The 20,154-nt window shown below is 40.3% G+C and overlaps 1 protein-coding gene across 31 annotated transcripts in view; it reads right to left on the reverse strand.

Moving 5' to 3' along the window:
- The window catches only part of FIP1L1 (factor interacting with PAPOLA and CPSF1), an 84,816-nt gene that overhangs the window by 3,493 nt on the left and 61,169 nt on the right, over nt 1-20,154 (reverse strand). For 15 of the 31 annotated variants that reach the window (XM_075544312.1, XM_075544334.1, XM_075544329.1 and 12 more), the window contains 5 exons: nt 14,346-14,372; nt 12,359-12,413; nt 11,191-11,246; nt 5,636-5,855; nt 683-820 (listed from right to left, as the gene is read on the reverse strand). In XM_075544312.1, the coding sequence (XP_075400427.1) occupies nt 683-820; nt 5,636-5,855; nt 11,191-11,246; nt 12,359-12,413; nt 14,346-14,372 (496 nt within the window). The remainder of the gene's footprint in view (nt 1-682; nt 821-5,635; nt 5,856-11,190; nt 11,247-12,358; nt 12,414-14,345; nt 14,373-20,154) is intronic. The other 16 variants (XM_075544339.1, XM_075544335.1, XM_075544332.1 and 13 more) reach the window with 4 other exon arrangements.

Genomic DNA, 20,154 nt, shown 5'->3' on the forward strand with positions numbered 1-20,154 from the left:
GTTTGTAAAAAGGTATTTATGGTCTCAAATAATTTTTAAATTTTTGTGAGGGACAGGATTGGCTCTTCCATCTCAAAAGCTTGCCGATCCCTACTCTAGATGACTTCATAAACTACTGTATATACTCGAGCATACGCCGAGGAACCTAATTTTACCTCAAAAGCGGCATAAAAATGTGCTAAAAAACCCAGCTTGTACACGCGTATGTACGGTACTCAGCCAGCTTTGAATGATTTACTTCAACCTTTTCCTAACAAACACGTTTTGTGCAGTGATTTGTAGTTTATGTTTACTTTTAAAGTCCCCCTTCACCAACAGTGTTCCAGATTCCCAGTACCCATCTGCTATATTCTCAAAGTCTAATTACATATGAGAAGCAGAAATGCTAAACCAGAATAGGAAATTGCTTACAAGGATTAGTTTTAAAAAAAAATGAATACAAGACCTGTAAATTGTACTGAAGAGAACACTGCTTTGCTTAATATTTACTATTAAAGAATAATTCATACGCCAAAATCCCTCTCTTCCCGGTGAGCCAATACAAGAGATCAAGGTGTTATTTCATATTCCAAGCTCACTTGGTTTGCAGGCAGTAAAAGCAGGCTCACTGGTTTTAAGAGCCTCTGTCAAACCCTAGTATCGCAGCGGCTGCGAAGGGGAGCGTTCTTCTCTGGGGGCTGACCTGCGCGACGACTTGTGCCTGGTCTCCTCCTTCTCGCGGTGCCGCCGCTCCCGGTGTCGCTCTTCTTTCTCGCGGCTGGCTCGGTGGCGCTCGTACCCTCGTTCTGCGTATTCCCGGTATCGGTACCGCTCTTCATCACTGGACGTGGAACAGAAATGGGGTTTCTTGATTACTGTAGTGTTAGGAAGTAGACGGAAATTTGATGACAGAAATACATTTTCGTGTGGTTCAGAGACCAGGAATATGGACGCCATCTATAGCAGGCTGTCTTCAGCCACATTACAAACCTTTCCGTGCAGGATAGAGGGCCTCTGTGAAGACTGACCGTTGGACAGCCACACGTTTTCCTATCGACTCTGCCAATGACAAGCTATTTGGTCAACGGCGAGTTATTTAACCTCTCATGGTCTCATTAGCCCAGGAGTGTGCACAGTAGTAATGTCTACCTGCAGAGGTCCTGTCTGAGCATTTGGTTACTACGCCAGCTCCGCAGTGCCCAGGGAGCAGAAACACACGTCCCTGACAAAGATGTGCCAAACCCTGAGCTCGACTCTCGGAACAGGAGACACAAACTGCTCCCAGCCCGAGGCACAGAGCATCAAATGGGAGATGGACTGAGTGCATGGGAAATGCACAGTCTAAGTGCAAACACTGAAGGGAAGGGTGGAGGAAGATGTCTCCTAGAGCATGAGCAAGGCAGGATGCCGTGATTCTACCCTGAATGCCAGGCACACTGCTCACCAAGCGCCGGGATTAGTGTTGCCTGGGACAACAGTAAATGTTTTTAAGTGTTTTATTGGGGTGGGGGTGGGGGTTGTTGACTAGTAGCATCAAGCACAGGCTGAGTAGGCTCAGGAGTACCTTGAGATTTTGCCAAGGTTAACTCCTAGAGCCCTCTGAACCGGTTTGCTCCTCTGCAAAATGGACAGCACTCCTTTGGAGGTAACTGTTCGTCCCGGAGATAAAATTTACAAAGCGCTTGGGACAAGAACAGCAGTCCAGTGGCTGTCATCATGCAGGCAACAGTGCTTTCTCTTTCAAAAGAAGGGTCTTGTTTTGTGGCACAGCTCCTCTGCATCTAAAGCGGAAGAGCCAGCCCTGGACATGGCCAACGAGTAGTAGAGCTACCTCTCTCTGCTAAACAGTACAGATGCTCAGAGTGACTGGGTCTGGACTTACACACACAAAAACAGTAAGGCCATTATCTCAGAAGTTGTCACTTGTAACGCTCCGATCCCTTCTCACTCTAAAATCAACTCTTGTTAGCTTTGGGGCCTTCAGATTCTGAAGGGAGCCAGATGGTGGATGATTCAATCCCGCACACAAAATCTACAGCCTTGCCCCCTCCCCCTCCCTGGCAGCAGCAGCACAAAGGTTTCCCTGGGCCTGGAAATCATTAGAGCTCATTTCAAACACCCTAGAATGACTGCCTTCTTTCGGGCCCACAATTAAGTTGCCTAAGAACCAGATGTTGAAACTGGTCTGCCATTTTCAAAACAGTGACCCTGTAATTTGTAACACAACACACTACATGCCGTAGTGCAAAAATGCCAGTCTTCAGGGAAAGAGCCAGCCTCTTCTTAGCCTACATTGGAGTGCTCGGACTACGCTTCATTGCTGGGGTCATTTAAACACAAGTTCCTTCAGCGTCTTGCTTCCTTGTCCTTCAACTTTCTGTCAGATTCAGGGAAGCGCTGCCTCCCGCTTGTCCTGTAATGCAACCACCCTAAAACCAAACCTGGCTTTGCCTTTACTACTCTCGTTTCCGTAACGGTTACATGCCATTTGTGTATGTGTGCTTTCAATGGACAAGTCACAGACGGCAGCCTCAAACCAACAAATGCTATAGAAGTTACACCCAAATTCATCGTTTCTAGCAAAGAAACCCAGCTTTGTTTTATCTCTGTGTTTAGCACCAAAATTCTCTATTTGTAAATATGCACATTCTAGAGACGGTCAATAACAATTCATCTTTCTGGAAATGCCTGCAGATGTAGTAATGACCTTAAAAATAGCAGAACCATACATTTAAGCAATCAAATAGCACATATCTCAACACAAAAACTGTACTCATACACATAAACACAACCATATGATTACCTTATTTGATTATGAACACTTTATTAAATGCCTACAATGTATATAAAGAGGAGCTACAGGAACAAAGGAAAGACTACTAATTCCTATTTGGTTTCTTCTTGCAGTCTTTTTAGGGTACAGTTTTAAGCCAGCAACCACCATGCCACTAGCTAGCTGAAAGGAAACAAATTCACCAACAAACAAAAACAAAACCAAAACACACCAAGTTCATGCCACTGTGGGTTTCCAGACTGTAAATCTTTACGGGGATATAAAGCCTTCTCTTTCTCCATTAGAGCAGCTAGTGGTTTCAAACTGCTGACCTTGCGGATAAGCAGTCCAATGTATAACCCACTATGCCACCAGGACCCCTGGTGTAGGAAAGGGCTCAGAAAACACTGGTTAACAAATAAAGGGGTTTTGTTTTGCGCTTTAAAAGTCAAGCTCATGCTGTGGGATAATGAGAAAGGAACGAACAATGTCTTAAAAACTACTTTCAGGCTAAAAAGAGCTTTAAGTCACATTGCAAGCATATCTTTAGTACATGGTAGACAGCTTTATCATTAATTTCTCTATGCTTCCATCTCAGGTCAAGATTTAGATACAATAACCTTTAAAGACCTTTTCCCTTGAGAGGTATATGATTGCATCTATTAAGAACCAAGGCTGCCTGAATTGGGCATATGGCTCACACTCTGGCAATATATGACTTCAATCCATGCAGGACAGTCACAAAAACTATCTAGGTAACCTCACATTGCTGTACCTCACCTGTGAAATTAGCCGGCATAAAATTCAGCTTGAACTTATTTTATTCTACTTGGCTGGGATGCTATTAAGATGCACAAATTAACATGCTGATGATGGTAAGTATGTGTATCCCTTTAAAAAATGATCTTAACTCTTACCCACTGCCTCATGTCAATTCCAACTCATTGGGACCCTATACAGGGGTTCTAAGGCTTCTGTAAATCTTTATGGGAGCTGACAGTGGTGCTACCATGAAGTTTCACCTAGTGTTCTAAATTATCCAAATAAATAAAGTGTGTAAGTTATGTATTGAGTTAGACATCAGTCATATGTGGCGGGCACTGAAAGTGCTGAGTAAACAGAAGTGAAAAGTGCCTTTTCAGAAGGTCCCGAGGGCCGAGCATACAAACTCAGGGGACACAGGAAGAAAGTTTAGGTTTATCAGGCTCATAGAAGCTCAAAAGCTGGGACTGGACCTTGAGGAATGGAAGCAAGTTTGTGAGACAGAGAACAGCTTAAGCCAAGAGGTAAACCATGGAGAGTGTCATGCGTAGCTGGAACATAAGGCCTCTTGGTTTGGGAGGAAGTTCCGGTGAGAAGGTGGGAAAGTGAGCAGTAATGCTAGTACTTCAGAAGGACACAAAGTCTCCACAATGGCACAGAAAGCCTGAGATCACCAACTCCAGATCTTCAGCTCCTGTATTTGTCCTTTCCCCCATCCGAAGTTGCAGTACATCAATCTCACCACCCCCTTACTTTCCCTCTATGAACGAAAGCTGCTCCCCTCATCCATCTTACTAAAGCTCACTGGCTGAGGGTATAAAAATCACCGTGGTGGCAGAAAGATCTAATTTAAACTATTAGTATCAGTGAAACCTATTTTATTGACTGTCCTGTAAGTCTTTGTCTTCCCCTGTCTCAAAGGCGTTTCTGCTAAAGACAATGAATGGAGCACGAAATTCTGGGATATTCGAAGTTCAGATCTATTGTAGAGTAAAATGGTGGGCGTTAACAAGAAATTTCCTCTAAAGACCCGACTTCATTTCTTTCCCTAAACTAGAAAACGGAAAAAAAGTAAACACACAACCTTCTCAAGTTGAGTCTCGTACTTAAGCAAGCCAAACACACAGTTGAATGGTAGCACACTATTTCAGGTCATGTGACCATCCTGTTGATCTTAGACTGAACAACTCAATTACAGAAGCAACACAATTAAACTTGAGTATGATTTGGCTACCTGGTTTGAGAATGAGAACTGTCCTTTACCAATTAAATTACACAGCAGCTATTTTTCCATTAATGAAGTGAGGGAAATATATAGCTCCAAGGTTTGAATGAAAATAAGCATTTGATATACATAAGGTTAAAAGACTGTCTTTAAAAAAAAAAACTTTGATTTTGTTTTGGCTATCAATTCATCACCCAATTTGGTTGTGATCATTTGCTTCTTTGAAAGAACTTGTTACTCAGAAAACCTCTCATTTTTGTTGGTGTTAGTTTTTACTCTTAAGCACAAAAAGAAATGTGAAGTTTCCTAAAATTAAACAAAGCCTGCTGATACATTTTTAAAATTGGAAGTTAGCATATCATGCTTCTTAACCATTTGATTTAAAAGCGCTTATTTTACTTTAATTCACTAGCTTTTAAGATATATATTGAAACTCCTATCTTTAAACCATTTTTATTTCCGATAGAAATTTTAAGATAGCCAAGAGCGAGCTACAACTACTTAGATGTGAACGTAAGTTGGAGAGCTGTTGCATCGGTAATGCCGGGTCTCTAGGAGCCTTGGTGGCATGTACGGCTATGCTGTGTGCATTGCTCACAAGAAGCGCAGAGGTTCAAGCCTACCAGGCTGCTCCGTGGGAGAAAGAGGAGGCTTTCTGCTCTAAGACGGATCCACAGTTTCATGAGCCCACAAGGACGGCTCTAGTCTGGCCTACCAGACTGCTAGGAGTTGGAATCAACTGACAATGAATAAGTAGCACTGACAGTTTTACAGCGGCTTTCCCAAATGCTCTTCAAGCATCCCCTTCAAATGAACTGAGTTTCCCCCCCTTGTACTAAACAGAAATTCTAAACTGCCGGTTAAACAGACGTGTCCAGGCTCAGGACCCCACACACCTGTTGAAAACACTGGGCGTGGGGCTGTGGTCTCGCTCCCGCTCCCGCTCCCTGGTGCGCTCTCGTTCTCTGTCCCGGTCTCTGTCCCGGTCTCGGTCGCGGTCTCGGTCCCGGTCTCTATCTCGTTCCTTCTCTCTTCTAGCATAGTAGTCCCACTGCTTGCTGGTGTCCACAAGACTAGGCCATGAAGGAGCAGAACCAGGAATGTGGGGAAAGGCGACTACAAAATAAAAATTTACACAGAATAATTAAAACAGAGCTTGGGTACTTAAGATGAGGAAATAGACAAAAGACGCCCCATCCACCCACCCCAAAAAACCAAACATGCTAAATTAGAATAGCCATACACAAATGGAAGAGAAATAATAAATGCGCGACACCCACAATTCTGAGAAAGATTGAACAATGTATTTTAAGATACACTACAGAGAGCTGCTTCATCTTGCATGATGAAAAGGAATCAAAATTAGATTGGCCACAAATTTTCCAGGATTAAAAATGGAAATGAGTCACTGAAGACAAATCGGATGCATAAGCAAATGTGGTGGAGAAAGCTGATGGTGCTTGGCTATCAAAAGATACAGTGGCTGGGATCATAAAGGCTTGCAGGTAAACAAGGGGCCATCTAGCTCAGAAGCAACAAAGCCCACATGGAAGAAACACACCAGGCTGTGTGATCACGAGGTGCTGATGGGATCAGGTATCAGGTGCCAAAGAACAAAAACTCGTTATCATGGTGAATGAGAGGGAGATCAGAGTGGGGACCCAAAGCCCATCTGTAGGCAACTGGACATCCCCTTACAGAAGTGTCACAGGGAGAAGAGCCAGTCAGGGTGCAGCATAGCGATGGTGAAACATACAACTTTCCTCTAGTTTTTAAATGCTACCTTCCCTACACTATCATGATCCCAATTCTACCTTACAAATCCAGCTAGACCAGAGGAAGTACAATGGTACAGATAGCAACTGGAAACATAGGGAATCCAAGACAGATGAACCCCACAGGGCCAGTGGTGAGAGTGGAGATACTGGGAAGGTGGAGGGAGGGTGGGGTGGAAAGGGGGAACCGATTACAAGGATGTACATAAGACATGGCAAAATAAGAATTTATAAATTATCAAGGGTTCGTGAGGGAGGGGAGGGTGGAGTGGGAAGGGGGAAAATGAGGAGCTGATACCAAGGGCTCAAGTAAAAAGCAAATGTTTTGGAATGATGATGGCAACCAATGTAACAATGTGCTTGACACAATGGATGTTCGTATGGATTGTGATGAAAGTTGTACGAGCCCCCAATGAAATGATTTTTTAATGAAAATGAGAATACTATAGAGCACTTTATAAACGGTGAGAGACAATAACTGTCAACCTAGGAATGTATACCCAATAAAATAATGGTTCCCAAACAAGTGTAGAATAAACACATTTGTTGAGAAAAAAATAAACATATAAAACATAGAGCCAATAGAGTTTATCGAAAGAATGAGTCTCCGAGGTACTGAGAAAAGACAAGAATCCTAGACATTAGATCTAAAGCAGTGGCTCTCAACCTGTGGGTCGTGACCCCTTTGAGGGGTTGATGACACCCTTTCACAGGGGTGGTCTGATTTATAGCAGTAGCAAAATTACAGTTATGAACTAGCAACAAAAATAATTTTATGGTTGGGGACTCACCACAACCTGAGGAACTGTATGAAAGAGTTGCGGCCTGAGGAAGGTTGAGAACCACTGCTGTAAGGTGAGAGTTTACATGGCTGTCCTCATTAATCAGATATGCAACTCTAATACACCACCCAAGAGTAGAGGTTTTCATAACAGAGTAAAATGAAGTATCACAACAGGTATGATTTTTTACACATTGTGTAGGATAAATTTAAAGAGGAATCACTAACAAAATGTAATGTATAATTTCAAATAGGGAAAAGTATTTTTTAAATCACTATAATAAACAATAGCAAACAATTATTAATGCATTAAAAGAAAAATAAGCCTGTGACCAAATTAGGTTTATCTCAGCAAATAGTGGCTTGATATTCAGAAATATATTTTCCCATATTTAACAAACTAAAAAAGAAAACGGTAACGATCACGTCAGAAAGTAGTGATAAAACTTAATATTCACTCATGGTTTAAAAACCTCTGGGGGAAAAAAAAACAAAAAAGAACTTCCTTCATCTGATGCAGGACAGATACTATGAAGAGACCCTCCAAAGGACACACCACAGACAGCACCTTCCACCCTGCAATCCAGCAGGGCACAGCAGTCGGCGCAGAGGAACAGAGATTATACAGAGCGGTGGGTTGGGGGAATGAGAAGGGAAAGAAAAGAGCAATAAAACGGGGATTATCTACAGTTATCATATAACCTAAGTAAACTGTACAACTTATCCTGAGGGTCCCGGAAATCCTAGTCGGCTACAACATCAATCAAACAAGAGTAACAGAAGAGGATTCAAATCTAACCAAAGACTCTCAAGATGTATATAGTGCATAATTCTACAATAACATACACAGACGGGGAGACCGAACAGACTTGGGGGAGGGGAGGGGAGGAAAGGAGTATACAGATTTGTAGGCTTCATATATATCCACGAATATGGTGGCACAGAGTGGGTAAGAATTTCTTCTACATAACGAGATGTTGTGAAGGAACAGGTTGGCATACAGTATTCAGAGAATTGATTCACCTCCTAGTTTGGTGAGGGGCCATCTAAAATTCAACTACAGGGCCCTGCCTATCCACGAGAGAGGTGATGAAGACCAACGACCCATGGCAAACGAGAGGGCCGAGACCAGAGGAAGGCCCTCCACAGGATGGACTAACACGGTGGGGCAACAATGGGCTCATCCCACAGAACCACTGTGAGGGCGGCACGGAACCAGGCAGTGCTGTGTTCGGTTGCACCCAGGCTCGATGTGAGTCAGAACCAACTCGACAGCACATAGTAACAATAGCAATTGGACTTTATTCTTAAAATTATCTCTCCAGCGCTACTGTGGAAGAATTTTTTAAATGTTGAATTTTTCCTCGGTCTCCTACACACTACCACAGAGCATCGTCCTCTGCTTATTCCTTGCCACCCAACTCTTCTCTGCAGTCTTTTTCTTTTTTAAAGTGAATGACGGACTTCTTTAATTAAAAAAAATTTTCATAAGGCATATGGGAATGAGTCAAAAAGCACTGTTCGTATGATTCGAGGTTACTCGTGCATGAGTTTATTCCCAACAGAATGTTCACAGGTGTGTCTGTGATGTGGGAGTGGCTTTAGAAGTTGTCTCAGTAAGACACTGTCTTCGTCCCAATTGAGTGCCTTCTCAAAAGATTACTTTTCGTGTCACAGGAGGGGAACACATTTTGAGATCAGGGCCAGTATCAGTTATAGAAAATTTCCAGCAGACATCTCCGCAAATCACCAAGTTTGCAAAAAATTTCCAGAGATGCTACCTCATGTAGATCAACAGGTTTTCAGTAGATCAAGCACGTAAGAAAGAAAAGCCCTCAAGGAACAGCCAAGAGCACGGAGAGTATCAACCTTGCTGAAGGAAGACCCGGGGCTGAAGTTCAGAAGCTGGTGGCAGGTGGCCATGGAATGACCCCTGATGCGATTGCAGGCAGGGCTTCACACGGCTCGGCACTTTCCATTTGCAAACAGCTTGGCCGGGGAAACCTCTGGGTCAGCAGGTGCCAAAAGCACGGCATGAGATCTATCCCCCTTTCCATCCCTAATGACACCTACCTAGCACACGAGGACACCAGTCCTTCCTCTAACAACTTTGCTCTTTCTCCAAAGTGAGGGGACAGCTGTAACACACAGTCTTTCTAACCACCCTCCAGGTCTTTAATTTGCTCTCAGTAAATAGCTGGAATCGCGTTTTTTAAAAGGTGACTTACTTAGCACGAGCGGCAACTCTCCACACACCGGCACCAGAATTCAGCTCGACCCCGTCCCTAGTCAGGAGCACTACTCCATGGTCTGCAAGGGTTTTCACACAACCAGAGACCGTGACAGCCCTGAGTTCTCTGACCGCACTCTGCCCTAGTGATGGCTTCCAAACCAGCCCGTCTCAAAGGACACTGCAACAGCAGCCAAATTCACTGGGGCAGGGATGCCACAGTTGGAATTGCTGGCTGTGGAGCTGGAAGTGGGCTGTGTTTGGGAGCCTCATCTCTGGTGATGGCAGGAACCTTCTCTGAAGCTGTATTACTTCTACACGATTCTGCGTTTGGCTTCTCAGAGGCCACAGGCTTCTGTGCCTAGCTCATCCGCTTTGCCACCTGAAGGAGCCATCCCTCCAAGACTTGTCTGCCCTTTATGTTCCTGCCTCTCTACCTCCCCAAGAAGCCTGAGGAAAGTAACTGGCTCAGGGTTTGACAGAGAAGGCAAGCAAACATTGTATTAAATAAAATATGTAAATCTCTGGAAACTTAATTACAGAGCATAAAATCCTTAAATGCCGCCCCCCCCCCCAACCCTCAGAGTAAAGTTAAAAGCCATGGAATGGCGAGAAGGATCTGCAGGACCTCTCTCCTCGCTCCACAGGACATTCTCACAAGTTCTTTCCACTCCCGCCACACCACCCTTCAGCCGGTACACAAAGCCACCACAGTCCCGGGTCTTTGAACAGCTTGGAAGTCAGATCATCTGCTCTACATCTCTGGAGTGAGAGACAGAGACACCCTCCTCACACTACGGAATATTTCCCTTTCAGATTTGGTGTTGTCGCTACTAGCTGGCACGGAACAGAGTATTTTAAAGTGACTTAATGAGCAAGCAATCTAAGCAGAGGATACTTGAAGTCCTTGGAATGGAGAAACCTGCCAGGAGTGAACTTAGAAAAATGATCTAGTCGACAAGATTGGGGGTGGGGGGTACGGGAGCGCATGGCAGAACAAGTTTTGCTATTGTATGATTCACTAAACAAAGGTTATGGACAAAGAACATGGAGCAAGTGGTTGACAAAAAAGCCTGGGTTGCATTAGAAAGCTAGGCATGGAAATTGAGGAAGCAGTAAAAAAACAGATCATCAAGTATCTTTCCTTCACTACCTCTTCCCCAGGGAAGATACCTCTCTTTTACTATAGTTCTGAATACTCATACATCATCATTAAATTTTCTTACAGACCTCGATTTTGGCTGTTAATCCATATCCAGAACACCCAAATATTTAAAAAACATATATTACCATTTATAACAAATGTTCATGTGTAATTACCAGTATTAAGATCCAACGAAGTAGAAATGATGTTTTGGTACAACAATTATACCACACTGGGGTCACAGGCCAGTATTATAACCATCTATGGCTCCATTAATGCCTTAAAAATTCTTTTAAGAGGCAAGATAGCAAAACTATATTTATTGCGTAACCTTTATTGACTTGAAAATTACAGTTGATAGGTAAGTGAAATTTAACATGGTAGATATGCAAAACTAGTTATTTCTTTAATATGTGCTTTGTAGGATTTTATTTTAAGCCATGCAAGAATGTACTTATTTCTTTAAAAACAATGGTTTAAATACGGTGATTCACCTTATATCTGGACAACTCATTACTTACCATTGCCATATGGGAACGCACGCGCAGAACGACTATCATAACCAGAGGAATGTCCACTATGGAAGAGAAAATGTATTTTTATGTCTGTTGCAAGGCGTTTCTGAATTCCAGTAGTTTTATTGCAAATACAAGCATCAAGGTACAACTAGCATGGCTTCTAGTTAGCCACCATTGTATGACCACCTGAATTTATAACTGTCTTCTTTAAAGCTAGCCAAACCTGCGTAGGCGTTATCGTCCCAGCAATATCAAACCTAGCAAGTAGGCTCAGAGAGAGCGTGGCAACGTCCCTCTTCGGGACTCAGCTGCTCTGTGCTGTGACTGCTAGCAGACCTCAGCCTGTCTGTCTCTTCACTTGTCTCCTGTTGGTCTATGAAAGCTGGATGCCGGTACAGGAGGGCAGGTAGTGCCATACGTAAGAGCCACCGTTTATTAATAATTTCTATATTGGCAAGATTTGTTCTGGTGCTTTATATTCACTTTCTCATCTTTATACGCTACCAACCTCTTGGCAAATGAGGACACTATGTCTCAAAGAGGTTATAAATCTCACCTAGCAACAGAAAGCTAAGAAATTTTGAAGTAAAATGTTAAACCAGGTCTCTGCGAAATCAAAATAGATCTTATTAATGCTACCACGCTACTCCTAAGAAAAATACCCTTTTAGCAGTATTGTATTTAAGTCCTAAGTACAGATTATTAGAAAGAAAAAAAGGGAGGCAGGCAAGCCAGCCATAGGCATGGAGAACGATCCCGATCACTGTGGAACCTGAGGGGCAGCAGGGCAGCAAAGGAGGCCGTTCTTCCTCATCCTGCTCCCTGGTAATGGCTGTCCATACCCAATCCCCAAACAGACTGATATGATTAATGATTTCTACTAGCTGTGTTTAAATCTCCCACCAAAAGGACTGGATTCAAGTGCTCAGCAATTTAAGGGTCTCTCTAACCAGGGCCACAAGCCAGAATAAATCACTGTTACAATGATTTGGCTTCCTTGATCCAGTTCTGGTATCAGGCTATACGCTCAACATAGCTCTAGGATGACAGATTTAAAAGGCAGGATATATTTATATACCTATATATGTATATTTATAAAACTGTGTCTTTGAAGATATCACCAAACAGATGGCAGCAGTGAGAACAATGCAAAGTAGCCACACGGATTTACCTTTCTATTGTTGGTATAAGTGACGGAGGTGGAGCACCTGGTGGAGGAGGAAAACCTGAAACATTCAATCAGAAGACAAAAACTGTTAACAGGACATACACTGAAAGTGAAGAGAAAGAAGCTTGCTGTGTATCACTGCACTTCTCTGGGGACACAATGAACTGGCCTACTGTTACAATGAGCAGGAGGGGGAAATGGAGCTTAAACGTAACAACAGTTTCTGGAGCTCTAAGACATGACATGAACAGTCTGATCTACTACACAGAGCACAAACTGGGAGTCAGGACACCCGGTCTTATTTTCAGCACCACACACAGCCCATTTTAGGAATATGAGAAAGTTAATCTCAATGCCTTACCTTTTCCATATATAAAACAGTAGTAGTATTGCCACCAGATATGTTATACTTGAAAAGCAAATAAAATAGCATTTACCTGTTTTTGAAATACTTTTGAGAGTTTTAGATGTAGAGTAACTTCCTTAAAAAGTGTATAATTTATAAACTCTTACCAGGGAATACATGAAATGTTAAGGCTAAGAACATCCATCACAAAATGTTTTAAATAGCACAACCCCAAAGACTTTTACAAAGAAAGGCACATAGAATGGTTTTTGGGTTAGTTTAGTAAGAAAATAATTTGCACCTTTAAATCATGAAGTCAGCCTTCTCAATAATTAGCTACCTAAGTGAAACACCAGCATAACAGGGCTAAAAGGGATCACAGCGCGAATCTACTCTACACGTTGCCATTCAGAGGCAATAATAAAGCATCCTACCAAAAGACCAATCTCTAGAATGCAGAGTTTCCACGACCAAGGGGACTCGTGCCCACCACAATTTAACAACTCTCACTATTAGGAAATGTGTTACATATGATTTAAATGAAATTCCCTCACACTAGAATTCAGATGCTGTCTCAAAGAGGACACGAGAAGCATTTCACTACCATACCCTTGCTAGCCCTTTATAGATTTGGAAACGCTTCCCTTAAACTTCCTTTTCAGCATTCTTTTTAAAAAAGTGAATCCCAGTCCTAGCCACTCCTCACAGGCCACTTGAACTCTACCACAGGGCCCTGCTGCCAATGGTTTCCAATGGACCATGCTCACCTTCACTCAGCCACTTGCGTTAAATACACGTGCAAAGTAATGACCACGGTAGCCCTACCAGAAAAAACCCTATTTCCAGCCTCTCAATCACACTACTTTTCAAACTCAAAGACAAACCACTGTTCCCATTAAGACTGTTCCTGGTAAGTCTTTTTCAGTCACATTCATACACAATTGGTGACCCCCGTCTCAGTGGGCATACTATCTAAAGGCATCTGATCTCTGTTTCATCTCTTTGTCAACTTAAGATTCATTCTTCAGAGGCCTGGCACACCTTTTGTTTTCATAACCTTGGCTTTCAGTACTGAGTTCAACAATCACTTGTTATCACGCTATTTTTTTAAATCATGAAAAAACAGCATTGAGCAAAGTATCCACTACTATTAAAACAATGAGCGACTAACGAACAGTCTCACCACCACCATCTGACCAGCTGTGACTCCAGCTAATTTGAATCCATCAAATAGTTCAGAAGTAGGGGTCCCCCCCCCAGTACTGAGTTATGCCAGCAGTGTTAAAAATAAAAAATTATGAAACGGTCAAAAGAAATGTTCGCTTCTCTTGTAGTCATTTTAACATATAAGCAATTCAGTATAAAAATATTTTATATCCTGTACTGGTTTCTTCACAAATTGATATGGTAAGAATTTTCTCAGAATCTAGTTCTACAGAAATGGGTAAGACAGGTATATAAGAGAACTAAATGTCTTAATCAAAACTGGAATGAAGCAAAGGCAGAGCTGAAAATAGGACCTTGAAATCCCAATAACCTACTTCCACAGTCTAACTGCATCAACACTGTCCTTCCTGGGACTACAAGCTTGAAATTTCATGTTTATTAACAATGATGGAGAAAACATGAAAAAAAAAGTTTTACCTGGAGGTGGTACAGTTATTGGAATACCTAAAAAACAAGTGATGAAATTTAATATAGTAACTGGATTTCATAACCTGTTATGTACTTATGCCATCACCAACACAGACTTTGCAATACCACCCCTGGCCTGGTCTCACGAGAGAATCGTTCTGTTTTCTTACAGGGGACCAACAATGCCAGTGTGGTATCTGACTTTCCTGATAAAAAACAAACAACCTGAAAGCATTTAGATTCTCCCACTAATTGCAATCACAGATGAAATTAGAGGTAAGTTACAAAGCACGCTTGTGCATACACAAATATCAAACTCCATTAAATTAAAACTAAACTTGAGATCCAATGTTTGATAGTCTTATTCCTAAAAGTACATATATTTTAACATCCTCGTAAGCGACTCCACTGATCAAGGAGCTCTCTGATGCTACAGGTAGAGAAGATAATAGAAGATGCCAGCTCTCATGGTGGCACGCTGATGTAAATTTGGGTTGTTTTGCAGTGGCTGGCAGAAGGGAGCAAAAGTTCAAGTTTCCCTTGAATTGGGGAGTACAAAAAGGGGTGCTTCCAATTTAATTAAAGACACCTCCAAGGCACATTAAGATTAAATAGATGTCAGTAAATACAAATTTGAGTGACTCACTCATTATTGGAACATACTACAAACTTTAATAAACAATGAATAAAGATTTTCAATTGACATTGCTCAAATGTGCCTATAAACACCTACTATATTTTCTGTTTAAGTAAAGTCAGCAATTTAAGAAGTAATGAGAAAAAAAAGTTTAGAAACTACTTCCAGAAAGGTTTTATACCATAAATAACTTTAACACGATCAGAATGGTTTACGAAAGCCTATCTTAGAAGATGCATCACTACTCATCCCAAAAAGGAAAATAGCGATCTCCTTAGCTAAAAACATAGCAAAAAAACTAATTGGAAAACAATCATTTTCAAACTGATGTCAATAGAAACATTTGCTGATAATTTAAATTACTTTCAATAAGAATGTTTTGCCAGAGTAAGAGGTTTAAATATAAAAAGATCTTATGGCAGGAAGTAGCCTTATAATGGAGATTAAAGCACCTGACTTTACCTATCAAGAAAATGATATGCTAAATTTAGAAAATCAACAGGACTGAAAGACAGGCATGGTAGTTTTCAAAACTTTTTAGGTCTCCACATACCTCACTAAACTGGCCCACAGGGATGAAGATTCACCCCACTCTGATGTTGGTAGGGAAATCATTGCTCCGTTAGTCACTAAGTTAAGAGGATCCAGTGAAACAATACAAACAAGCAGAGCCCCATAGACAGCAAACTAAAGAAAGGTGGAGAATTTTGAATGTTCTTCAAAATTTACTAACGACTAATTCTCTTTAGAACAGGAAAGCTTTTTTAAGATACCGATCCTATTCAGTATTAAGAATACACCATTTGACCTAGTTTTCATGTTTTAAGTAATTTTTGAGGCTATAAAAAATAAAGCAACACACCAAAAATCAATCACTAACACAAGTTGCCTTCCTGGCTTAAGGAAAACTTCCATTAGCTTTTGCATTAACTTTTTGAAGCCTTTTGGTACCGACCTATCCAGTATTCTCAATAACTTCACCTAAATGGGTACACAAGCAGCAGCCCATGCTGAGTTACCAACACGGAATTCCTGAAGCACTGAAAAATTACTAGTCAGCCCTCTCCAAATTTGATCTTCAAATATTTTATGAAACTTCCACAAACATAAAAGACACATGACCAAACTATTACGGATGTGATAAAGATAGTAAACGGTAGTTTTCCTTTCACTTATTATGGCAGTAACATAGGGCCAACTGTGGGAAAACACTCACACACGCACACAGACACACTCAAATGGAAGGACTAGAGGACACAACCAGAGAGAAATCGTGGGCTACAGATGCTTCACCATCTAACACGGACACACCAAAAAGCTGGCATTTGAAGTACAAAGGTTCTTCTTTTGACATCCCTACTTCATCTGAGACATAATTCCAATGTACTTTATTGGTAAATGTTCACTGAATCAGGGCTACAAGGTTGATTTAACCATGCAGAATTAATTCTTTGACAATGATCCCATGTATTTTTTCAAACTGCAACCAAAAAAAATTAATGTGCAGTATAATGCCTGGCCAGTATCATTCTTATCTAAATACCTCTACTTAATATATGACTTTTATAGCAAAAGAAATATGGTATAAGAAAGAGAAAATCAATCAAAAAATCTCTGCCTTCTAACTCAACACCCCAACCTCACTGGACAATTATACACATACTGGCCCAAACAACAAACTTAAAATACCTAAGACATGTATTTTGTTTCTTTCCTGTATAAATGGATTATATGTAAAATTAGTAAGGGGAAAATGCTAATTCCCATAAGAAGTATCGTATAATTGTAGTAAACACTGCACAGATTGACAAAAAGCTTTTAGAAAGGTAGTAGTCATGCTCTACTGAGATGGAATAAATCAGCGATTCTGAAACTGACCGGAGGCCTAGAGAGTTTGAGTACAGATACAGATTTCTGGCCCTCTCACCTAGTTTTCCTGACTCAGCAGGTCTGGGCTGGCGCCTACTAACTTGCAAGAAATGGAAATACTTTGCTGAATATTCTTCGAATCTACTGGAATGGATTCTTAACTTACCTCATATTTGCACTGCATAATAACATAATACAAATGATATAAACTGCATCCCAAATTTGTAATGACCCAACAAGAGCAATTACATATAACGATTAAAGAGTTACGTAGCATTAGAATATGGCAGCCTATCCTATCCAGCCTTCTCCTACGTTCTCATAGGTATACTCCTACATGTACAGACTTGGAGGGAAAGGACCTCAAACCCTAGACGGAAAAAAACAAACAAACAAACAAACCGCAAATCGTGTATACTGACACACATACCATTAAAATTAAAAACTGGAAAAAGGTAATCTATGAATTAACTCTCAAAGTAATCCATCATTATTTGATAAAAAAGACCAAGAAAATGATGTGGTATGCAGCTTCGGGTGGCCTCCGAGGATGCCTGTCCCCTAGGACTCCCGCTGCTATCTGCCTCTGGTAGGCATGTCCTTCCCAGTGTCTGCGTGGGCAAGTCTTTCAGAAGACTGCAGCCTCCAAAGAGAGGATGCGGCAAAGCTTATTCACCCACAGGCACCGTTAAATATAAATGTACCTTGTTTGAAGCTATTATAATTTGGAGTGACTTGTTACGAAGAAATAAATAACAAATATATGACATTACCACCTAGCTTTCCTCTGTTTAAGTCAAGTAAAGGAAGAAAACCTGGCAAACTATATGAATTGTGTTAATAAGTTAAATTATGCTTCCCAATTTGTACTAGTACTCCCAAATTTCATCATTAAAAAAAAAAAAATCATCATTTATGTTAGGACTATGCCTAATCATTTTCCTCAGAGATTATTTCTTATTCAAAGCCATTAAGTTCACTTGTAAGTTTTAGAGTTAGTATCACAATCTTAAATATCACCTTCCCCAGAAAGCCTTTTCTATGAATACATATTTCATAAATTACATATATACATACGTATATACACACGACCTGCCATTTTAACCTGTAGACAATTAGAAACAATACTAGATATTATAAAAATCATGCTTAATAATTCAAGAGTTATTTCTCCCTTCCTTCTATCATTTGAAAAAAAAAAAAACCCAACTCCTGCTCATTGAGCTATTTCTAAGACATATTACTTAATCCTGTAGGACAAAACAGAGCTGCTCCATGGAACGGCATGGCTGTAAAACTACTTGCAGAAGCCCCATCTCACTTTTCTCCCGAGGAATGGATGATGGGTTGGAATTCCCGGTCTTTAGGTGAGCACACGCATTTATCCACTCATCCACCAGGGTATGCCTGCCTTCATTTCAAAACAATCCCAAATTAAGATGAGTGTCATTTTATAGTTTAAAAAAATGTCTTAGGAAGGTCTTATTGTCTCTCTCCCTCAAAACAACAGTATGAATTATACCTGAGTTGAAAAGGTTAATTTTCTAAAAACTATAAAATGGAATGTTTTATCCTTCTTAGCATCGTTGAATCTGCAAACTGATAAAATAATCTAAGGCCTACAGAAATCAAGATTCTGTGTAACACAAATGAAAGCATTTCTGATAAAATATCAATACTTCTACAGATAACTTGTAAAGAAATTGATCTATAGTAGACCAAATAATGATTGGCTCATTCACGAAATTAACAGTACAATCAAAATGCAGGTATTAAGCCATAATCAGACTTTAGAAATTCTATTTCTATGGCATATTACATATTATAAATATGTTGAAAAGTTATGTATTTATAAAAATTATAATTGTTGAAAAATCAACACCCCAAAATAAGGTTTTAATCTGTTCAATTTTCATTACTCCTAAGTGTGCCAAAAAATGCTAATTATGTTTTCTTATTTTTCATTTATTGAAACTCATTTTTAATAGGAAAAACACAACAAAAAAGAAATGGAGCACAGTTTTTTTAAAACTCCAAGTAATTCTTTCTCAAAAAAACTCCAGTCTTTTTAAAATGTTTACTTTATAATGCTTATATTTTTAAATGTTTGCTTTATAATGCTTACATTTTCTAGCAAATAGTATATTAATTTGAAGTAAACAGCACCGACACCCCCCCCCCCACCAAAGCCGCCCAAGAAGAAAAATCGTTTTAATGTCTAAAGGAAATTATCAGTAGACACATCAACAGCAGCACCTTGGGGTCCACATCACTTTTACTAGAACAAAGGAACCCTGCAACCAGAGTTTGAGAACTGCTCTGCCAGACTGTTACAGAAAAATAATCAAAAGCAACTACACGCGCTACAAGAAATCCAGAAAGAACACAGATCTAAGTTGCTTGTTTTTCTCGCTCATGTATCATCTCTATCCCCTAATCAAGATATTTAAGTTTTATAATTAATATTACTACACGAGCATGATGACATGGGTGTATATCACAATTATATTTTAGGAAAATCTCTAAGCAAGCATACAGTCTCTTCATCAATAACAACATTGGAAAATGAAGATGAGGTACAACTGCAGTAAATTAAACTGACTCTTATAAGTCTACCATGAAACCCAATAGACCTAGTATGGACACAGTTAAAAAATAAAGTTCATTCATAATCATTCCATCTATTTATTTTAAAATCAAAACTATCCACCCTATAAAATGAATCCCTCTAGTAAGCAAATTATTTCAAAGTATTCAGTTAAGCACAGATTTCTTAACACAATGCCTTATAAACAGTAAGACCTCAATGTATTTTTAAAGAATCTGACACTTGCCCTTTACATACTCCTTTACTTGACCAGCCACAAATATATATCCATGAATGCCAATATTACAGAAATATTTAAAAGGAAAATGAAAAAAAAAAAGGATTTTAAAATACACTACTGGAAAGAACAAACATAAACCAACATCTTTTCTTCACAAAGATATGATTTACTTCAACATCATTAACATGTAAACAGGCTTTGGCGTCAGTCTGCTTGGATTAGAACTTGAGCTCTGCTACTTCCTAGTATTACTGTACGGTCCAGCGTCTTCATACACACAATGTGAATAATCTACCTCAGATGACGTCTGAAAATCAAATCAGTTAATACCTGGAATGTGTTCATAATAATGCCCCAATACAGGAAAAAAATAATACCGTATATACTCAAGTATAAGCCGATTCGAGTATCCTCTGAGGCACCCAATTTTACCACAAAAACGGCATTTAAAATGTGCTGGGAAACTCTGCTTATACACGAGTAT

Source organism: Tenrec ecaudatus, chromosome 3 (genome assembly GCF_050624435.1).
Source record: "Tenrec ecaudatus isolate mTenEca1 chromosome 3, mTenEca1.hap1, whole genome shotgun sequence".
NCBI classification, from domain to species: domain Eukaryota; kingdom Metazoa; phylum Chordata; class Mammalia; order Afrosoricida; family Tenrecidae; genus Tenrec; species Tenrec ecaudatus.